Source organism: Oreochromis niloticus, linkage group LG19 (genome assembly GCF_001858045.2).
Source record: "Oreochromis niloticus isolate F11D_XX linkage group LG19, O_niloticus_UMD_NMBU, whole genome shotgun sequence".
NCBI classification, from domain to species: Eukaryota; Metazoa; Chordata; class Actinopteri; order Cichliformes; family Cichlidae; genus Oreochromis; species Oreochromis niloticus.
In genome coordinates this window covers 29893836-29902609 of record NC_031983.2, presented here as the reverse complement: position 1 = coordinate 29902609, position 8774 = coordinate 29893836, and the positions used below count along the sequence as shown (strand labels likewise).

At 47.3% G+C, this 8774-nt stretch overlaps 1 protein-coding gene across 1 annotated transcript; it reads left to right on the top strand.

Moving 5' to 3' along the window:
* Positions 1-1738: 1738 nt before the first annotated feature.
* Positions 1739-7490, top strand: lgals3b (lectin, galactoside binding soluble 3b). Its single transcript, XM_005461914.3, has 7 exons — positions 1739-1904; positions 3226-3247; positions 5346-5433; positions 6012-6190; positions 6266-6354; positions 6941-7109; positions 7195-7490. The coding sequence occupies exons 2-7, from the start codon at positions 3242-3244 to the stop codon at positions 7351-7353; spliced, it is 690 nt and encodes a 229-aa protein (XP_005461971.1). The 5' UTR covers positions 1739-1904; positions 3226-3241; the 3' UTR covers positions 7354-7490.
* Positions 7491-8774: the final 1284 nt, after the last annotated feature.

Sequence of the window (8774 nt, the reverse complement as noted above, 5' to 3'; positions counted from 1 at the left end):
AATCACACTTCACCTGACTGCAGGTGTGCACTGACAACTATTTAACACCCCTGTGGATCTGATTGGTTCATTTTGAACACACCCCTGGTAAAAAAAAAAAAAAAAAAAATTAAAGAGTGCACTTTGCAGTTCAAATGTAAAGGATGGCGCGGCGGGAGCGTCCCTGCAGGTGTTCAACAACGTGTTTGTGGTGCTGGTGGAGGATTACCTGTGATTGCTTCAGACATGCAGTCACTCCACCACACCTGCTCTGTGCTCAGTGTCAGGTGTGGTGAGACCCATGTCCCTGGTATGAGGGGGAACTTTAACATTACAATGAAAAAGAAGACGTGTTTGAGGTGAGGATGAAGAAGATTAACAGAAGGACGGCTTTGATCCTCACCGCTTCAACAGGAGTGTAAGGTGCGGCCAGGTGCATTTACTGACTGATCATCGTCAGTGTGAGCGCCTCGATGAAAGCAGACATTTTTCCAGTTTGCAGGTCTGGAGCGTTCGGCTGTGTTAAACCAATGAGCCAGTCTTCCACAGAGTGGACATCCTGGAAAATTCACCCCAAGGTCAGAACCAAGAGCTCCGTCTCACTCTCTACAGGGTCAAAGGTCATAGCAGTACAGTCAGAAATAGGTGGAACAAGTACGGCCGGTTTGTAAAGCACCAGGACAAAGAGCCTCCTGGAACAATGTGCTCTGTCAGACGAGACCAAGGAGCAGATGTTCTTCATGCACAGCAGCACGTTTGGAGGAAATGTGCAGTTTCTCCTGTCTGTTGTTTATTCCTGCACACCTGGCACGGAGCTCCCATAATTACTTTGTACAATAACAATAAAGGGCTGCTCTATTCTAACCAAACACCTGACAAGAGCTGTGAGCACGGTGCAGGAGGGATGATGAACTCCAAACTCTCCCAGAGTCAGTGTGAGGCCGGCTGTCCCACAGATAAAGCTGGGACCAAACTGGGTCATCAACAGGACAAAGATCCAACAGAACGGCTGAAAAAGGAAAGAACGGAGCTGCTGCAGAGCTCAGAGAGCTGTGCATGAACGAATGCTGCAAACCTCAATGACCAAAGCTCGTCCACAGTGATGGCACAGACCGATCACTGCTGCTGAGTCACAGAGTGACCAGCTCGTCATCCCACCGGCACTGTGCCGTCAAACCGAGTGTTTCTTTCACACGTGAACCCTCTCAGCACAACTGTCATCCTCTGTGGGTCGTACCCTCCACAGCAGGGTCAACAGAGACAGATCACAGAAATGATTAAACACCCGTTTACTTCAATCCCAAACTTAAATCACTAATTACAACAAAAAAGTAATCTGAGTATTCCAACAGCCTGCTGTAATCTGTATCATATTCAACTCGCTGGTCCACCAAGTGGAAAAAAACAATCAGCCATGACACGAGGCGGGAACTTCCAGGAATCAGGGTTGGGAAGCAGACCTGATCCTGGGAAAGAGCGAGGGAATCTTGTAGCCACCACATACTAAAGGGGAATGTTTCTGCGTGTGCAGTAACCATGGTGACACGCTGCAGTTTCTTCTTATTTGTTTTTTCTGTTTTTATTCTTTTGTAACACATCTCTAACTTCCCCTTTGTGCTGCTGTAACAAGTGAATATTGTCTAAAACAATCGTGCTCTGTGTAGTGAGGGTGCGGTCTGATTGGCTCTTCAGGTTTCCTGGTAACATAAAAACAGACCAATCAAACCTGCAAAGACCATCATCAGTAAAGTGTGCTAAATCCGGCTGTCAGCAAACAAAAGCAGGGTTCAAAATAAAAACACACCCAGCTGTGTGTGCGTGCGGTGTGGGTGTGGTCTGCATGCAGGAGCAGGGCGAGGCTCAGGACTTAAAGCGCGTCTCCTGTTTCAGAGTCTGTGTGATCGGCAGCGCTCAGGTGAACTCAGGTAGGTCTCCTTCTCGTCCTTGTGCTCTCTACCTGCAGGTCGGACTCAGTTCGGCGTCTCTTCCTCTGATGCTCGAATCAAAGCACGCAGACAAACAGGAAGCTGCCGAGACGCCCGATTCGGTTCGTTGTTCAGAAGAAGAGGAAGTTGCTGATCTGTGAGGTTTCGTGTCTGTTACTCAGGGAGCTTTGACTGCGAGTGCTTTCATTCAAACTGTATTTACACTGAGCAGCGCGCAGAGGAACAGACGCCTCTTTGACTCAAGCTCAGGAGCAGCAGAGAGGTCTGCTGACAGCCGTGTGATCCTGGGCGGCGTCTGCTCCTGCTGCAGGCGCCATGTTTGTTTGTTTAGCATGAGAACGTTGCTCCACCCGCCAGCAGCAGGAAACCACAGGAACATCTGGAAAACATTCAGAGGGCACTTCTGCACAGTCTGATTTTGCAGTTTCACACCTTGCTGACAGAGTCCTGCAGGGATCTGTGTCTCCAGCTAGAATCGAACCAGCAACCTTTTGCTATCAATTGACAGCGTAAACTAATACATCGATACCAGCAGACAGAAAACATTAAAAAAACTTCCAGATAACTTCAGAGAACATAAACTGGGTGATGTGGCGGTGTTCCCAGTTTGAGACCAGGAGACAAATCGTCCATCAGGAACATCATGTGACATGCTGCTCTGCTAGCTGTGGCGCCCCCTTGTGACTAACACAGCAGCTGCTTTTCACTGATTTCTGATCGTGTCGTATTTCTTTTGTCTCTCTGACTGTGCTGATGGCCGAGGTTTCTACGACAGTCAGCGGGGAAACAGACCCGCCTGTGTTGGCTGGCTCGTAAACAGATATTTACTGCATGCGGCCGGTCTGTTTCACAGCTCACTGAGCTCAGCGGCCAGTTTACCGGCTCACGCTGCCCTCTGCAGGGAGCATTCAGAAGCACACCCTAGCTGGCTATGTAAACAAGTTTAAATGTGAAGGTTTGTTAGTTTGTTTCTGGGATCCATGTAAACGGCACGAACACGGTTCAAAGGTCGAGTTCAGGGACTCCAAACGAGCTGCAGCTGAGCCTTAAAGGTCAGAATCCCCAAAAACCCAAACCTGAGTTTAGGGGAAACTTCCGCCGGCTGTTGGGCCTCAGACGCTCTGAACAGAGTCCCGTTCTCTGTGTTTTCCATGTCAAGGCGGCGGTGCACCTGCTATAAGCACTTTCAGTTTTTTGTTGTGTTGTTTGCGCTCAGTGTCAGGACTCGCACCACCACGCCCTCAGACCTCATTTTCTTCTTCTTCTGGTTTTAATGCTGCTTCCTGTCTGTGTGTTTCAGGTTGCAGAAGAGCAGAATGGACGTGAGTCTCTTTTTTTCTCTTTCATCTTCTCTCACAAACTTTCACCTGGATGTTTCCTGATGTGCAGCTTTCAGGTTTTATCGATGCTTCAGTTATTCTGATGTGACATTAGGTGGAACGTGCAGCACGGTCCTGTTAATGTGGTCACGAGGCACCAGCTGATTATCCATCCTTTAGAAACCTGTAAAAAAATCTCAAATCAGTGCAGTTTAACTCAGTTTATCTCAAACAGTTTCAGATGCTCATTAATAATAATGAGAAGAGCCGGCTGCACATGAACATCAGAGAGACATGATGAGACATGACCTCGTGAGCTCTGCATAACAGACACCGTTGATGTCCTTAGGACACTTTTCCTCAACGTGATCCTGAAACAAAAAACTCAAACTGGTTTGTGTGTGTGTGTGTGTGTGTGTGTGTGTGTGTGTGTGTGAGAGAGAGTCTGTGTGTGTGAGAGAGAGAGAGTCTGTGTGTGTGTGAGAGTCTGTGTGTGTGAGAGAGAGTCTGTGTGTGTGAGAGAGAGTCTGTGTGTGTGTGAGAGTCTGTGTGTGTGAGAGAGAGTCTGTGTGTGTGTGAGAGAGTCTGTGTGTGTGAGAGAGTCTGTGTGTGTGTGTGTGTGAGAGAGTCTGTGTGTGTGTGTGTGTGTGTGTGTGAGAGAGTCTGTGTGTGTGTGAGAGAGTCTGTGTGTGTGTGTGTGTGTGTGTGTGTGTGTGTGTGTGTGTGTGTGAGAGTCTTTGGCTGTGTGTGTGAGAGAGTCTGTCTGTGTGTGTGAGAGAGTCTGTGTGTGTGTGTGTGAGAGAGTCTGTGTGTGTGTGTGTGTGTGTGTGTGTGTGTGTGTGTGTGTGTGAGAGTCTTTGGCTGTGTGTGTGAGAGAGTCTGTCTGTGTGTGTGAGAGAGTCTGTGTGTGTGTGAGAGAGTCTGTGTGTGTGTGTGTGAGAGTCTGTGTGTGTGTGTGTGTGTGTGTGTGTGTGTGTGTGTGTGAGAGAGAGTCTGTGTGTGTGTGTGAGAGTCTGTGTGTGTGTGTGTGAGAGTCTGTGTGTGTGTGTGTGTGTGTGTGTGTGTGTGTGTGTGTGTGAGAACAGGGCGTTATTATTCCTTCTTTACAGCCAGTTCATACAGAACATTCCTGAAGAGTCTGTCACTGAACACACCCTCAGTGTGAACTGTGGTGCGTTCAGTTGCACTCAGTACTTCAGACGACCACTTCGTGTCCCTCTGGCGTCGTTGGCGCTGCTGCAGTGAGGTGAAGCTGGGCCGCTGACGTGGGGTCGCAGCAAAGCTTTGGCAGCGTCTCAGCTCGTGTTTCAGACACGCTGTCTCTGTGGCAGACTGAAGAACAGTCACAACGGTTTCATATGTTTTACAAACTTTTATTGTGAAGTGTTGACTCTTCCTGTTCATAACCTCTGCAGCCCTCGGTGGAATTTATCCTCGACTTCTTCTCCCAGTGATCCCAGAGCAGTTTGACAACAGTCCAGCATTTTCCAGCACAGGCTTCTTCCTGTTAAAATGCAGTTTTTCCTTCCTGGTGTCACCTACCACCTGCTCATAGTGGGCTGAAGGTTGTTGAAGTTACTTCCTACTATTTTAGGGTCTTTACCGTTGAAAGCACTGGGAGGAGACTGTTGGCAGGGACAGACTCCTCAGATCTTAATCCCATCCAGAATCTGTGGTCAGCCGTTTGGCTCAGACCTGTGAGGCAGGATTTGGCTCAGAAGCTGCAGAAGTGATGAAGAAGAAGGCTGAAGAGTGCAAATCCTGACTCTGTGTGGACATTTAGACTAAAAGTCTTTCAAACTAAAATGATTTTCACTCTCACAAAAACAGGTAAAACAATAACGGCATGAAATGAAAAACATCTCATTAATTACACCTTCATGACCTCAGTCCTTGTCTGACAGTGCACTGCTAAGAATTATGGGATGGAATGACCTCCTTTCCTCTCATGGAGGAACTCCAATGTCCCCTCTGCTAAAGGAGGCAATGAAGGAAGCACCTTAGCCCTGCGTGTTTCAGACAGCTCTGATCGCGGCTGCAGAGACTTTGCTCAGTCAGAAACCGTCGAGCTCAGGGTTTCTTTGCTTCTGGGTCTCTGCAGCTCTCAGACGCTCTTGATGGTGGCACCACCCAGTCAGCAGCAGGAGGAGGTCTCTGGCCCGGACAGCCCAATGCACCCGTGTGGCCGGGTAAGAGTTTGAGTCTTTCAAAATCTTCTGACAGTGAGAGTTTTCATTAAAGCACAAAATAAATGAAAAGTGACGGTTTTATAGTCTTCATGCATCCAAATGTTCCAGATCACCGTGTCTGCAGTCTGTGCACATTGCACTTGATGTAGTCCTGTGTTGATTGTCTGTCATGTGTAGCACCATGGTCTGTCTCCTTTCACTGTGCACATGGTTGAAATGACAATGAAGTCACCTGACTTGACTTGGTCAACCCAAACACAAGCCCAACCCTCCGCTGTAGAGAAATTAGACTTTTGTTGACCTCTGATAGTCACGTCTCTGAAGGGACTTCAGTCTTCACGAGGCCTCATTAATAAAGCAGGCTCACCTCTTTACATCCATCAGGTCACCTTCTACCTGTCTAAGGTTAGGGTGGGATGTCATCTGTCAAACAAAGTCTCCTACAGTTATTTTGCCATTGCCGTTCGCAGCTTCCATCTGGGTTTATGCTTGGACTGCGGTGCCCAGGTGGAAGTTTCTAGGTTAAATAAACAGGTGAATGTTTGTGGAAATGACTTTTACCTCCACTGAAACCTCAGGTCAGCCCAACCAGCCCACCTGGCCCGGAGGTTCCACTGGTCCAGCCTGGCCTGGAGGTCAGCCTGCTAACCCTACCTGGCCCCAAGGCCCCAGCCAACCCAGCGGACCTTGGGGTCCAGGTCCAGGCCCTTCACCTGGACCTGGACCCACTCCTCCTGTTGCACCCCAGCAGAATCTGGTGAGCCAAACAGAGACGGAAACAGAGGAAAGACAGAAGGACAGATGTAGTAAACAGCTGTTTTCTTCTTGACAGACGGTTCCCTTCAATCTGCCTCTGCCTCAAGGAGTGTACGACAAGCTGCTGATCACCATCGCTGGAACTATCAAACCCAACGCTGACAAGTCAGTACGAATGCTGTGACGTCACGTAGTGACGAGAGAGCAGAGGTCAGACTAAAGAAGCGAACGGGCGGGTGTAGAGCCAAGTAAACAGGAAGCACAGAGCAATAAACTGAGAGTGGTTAAATCCAGTCCAGAGACAGCAGATGAGTAACAGTAATGAAAGCCGGGCAGTAGGAGAGGACAGTGAGCTGTTATCCCGTAGAAACCCACAAACACTCGCCCTCACACTCATGTCACCTTATTGGACAAACTTTAGGTGAAATCACACAAAACCTTCATGTTTGCTGTGAACACATGATTAAAAAAACAACGAGATATGCGAGGACAAGTTTTCTGATCCAGGTCCTGAATTACAGCTGGTGTCTCATTCACCTGAACAAGGATGAGTGAGGTCAGACATCAGCTACATTTTCATTTGTTTGCATTTGTTCACTCGTTTCAGTGAAGCAAAATCAGACTTATGTCGCGTTAACACCACATTTAACATCGGCCAAAAAGAGAAACGACTGATCCAGATAATCAGATTCTGATGGAGGAGAAGCTCTAATAGAGTCAGTAATTCACTGAGGTCTCTGTCATTTATCAGGATCACAGTGGACCTGGCCACAGCTCGTGACATCGCCTTCCACTTCAACCCTCGCTTCAACGAGGGCGGCAAGAAGCTGATCGTCAGAAACAGCTGCATCGGTGAAAAGTGGGGCAAAGAGGAGAGGGAGCTGCAGCACTTCCCGTTTGTGCCGGGGCAGAATTTTGAGGTCAGACAGCTTCAAAAAAATCCTCCGTTTGACTTCTGTGAGGTGGAGATGACGCCAACGACAGTCTGTCACGTTTCTCTTCCAGATCAAGATCCTGTGCACCAACACGGAGTTCAAGGTGGCCGTCAACAACTCTCACATGCTGGACTTCAAGCATCGTATCACCAACCTGAGAGACATCAAGAGACTCAGCATCTACTACGACCTCACGCTGTCAAGGGTCAACATGGAGATGATGCCCTGAGACAGGCTGCTGACCCAGCAGAGATCAGTCAGGAGGAAATTATCAGTGAATGTTTGAAGGCAATCATCAGTAGATGCTTTGATTCTTCCACATGTTTCTGTTCAGGTGTCTAATGAATAAAGACTTCATATTCTGGGTTTTGTGCTTATTTCTGTGTCCTGCCTGGATGCTTGAAAATGATGAGCCTTGTCAAACCACGACAAAAACTCTTCAAACGGGAGTTTTAAAACAGCTGGGGTCATCTGCAGAGGAGTGAGTGAGCGTTGCCAGAGACCGTCTTATGGCCTCTGACTACAGAGATGTCAGTGCAGCATTTAATGCCGCTTTAAACAGAGACTACAACACAGCGTTGGTGTTACAGGAAATGCACTGCAGTGGCTGAATCATCCACTTTATAGGGACGAGGATCAGGGCCACTGAAAAAAAGGTGTGGACGTATTTTTTTTTAATCAGAATTCAGAGAAAAAAGTCAGAATTCTGACACTGTTTTGTTTCCTCCTCTTCCGTAAGTTTGTTCACGTAAACAAGGAATGTTTTTTTACACATAACAACTGTTCATGGAGCTCCACAGGGTTATGTGCTGGGAACAACACTTTTAGAAAACACTGCATATTTTTCATTGCTGTGCAGATGATACCCAGTTTTATTTATCACATGACAGAAACTTTCAGCCTGCAGTTCCTCTAATGTCCAGCAGGGGCCCCAGCGGTGAGTCGTCCCTACAGATTCCCATGTTAAAATAAACATGTTTACAGCCTAATGTAAGAAACTGGTCCAGAGAAGTTTCCCCTTCATAACAACTACAGAGAGGAAGAATGGCATCATGGCTTCAGAGGCTGGCAGCTTAGTTACAAGCAAAGGTTTTGGATTCACATTTAAATAAATTCATTTTGCTTCCATCCATTTACTTCAGCTTATCCAATTCAGGGGGGCCTGGAGCCCATCCTGGGTAATCATTCACATTCACACCTACCAGCGGTGTGGAACTGACTGTTGGAGGAAACCGGAGAGAAGCCGTGCAGACACGTGGGAAAACATGCAAACTCCACATAGAAAGAAATCTATGACGGATTGTCAGAGCTACATTCAGGAACAAATGTGTCCCTAGTACTCCTACATACACTCGAAAAAAATAGAATTACTTTAAAGTTAGCGTGTCAGCACAGCTCCGAGGAAGAGTTTAAGTTTACCTGAGTCATTTACAGAGGTGGCAAAAGTACAGACTCTCTTTACTTCTAATACATATAGATTTAAAAATATATATATTTTTATGGATGATGCACTGATCGGAGACCGCTTTTAATTTCATTGTACCTGCAACAATGACAATAAAGACATTCTGATTCTGATTAAAAATACTCCAGTAAAAGTTGAAGTACTGAAGCAACTTTTTCACTGAAGTAAAACTGAAAAAGTACGGC

Excerpts from the sequence above, each read along its gene's own strand:
- lgals3b (XM_005461914.3), top strand. Across the intron at positions 6,355-6,940 it reads ATCAAACCCAACGCTGACAA|GATCACAGTGGACCTGGCCA; the intron begins GTCAGTACGAAT and ends GTCATTTATCAG. Across the intron at positions 7,110-7,194 it reads TGCCGGGGCAGAATTTTGAG|ATCAAGATCCTGTGCACCAA; the intron begins GTCAGACAGCTT and ends TTTCTCTTCCAG.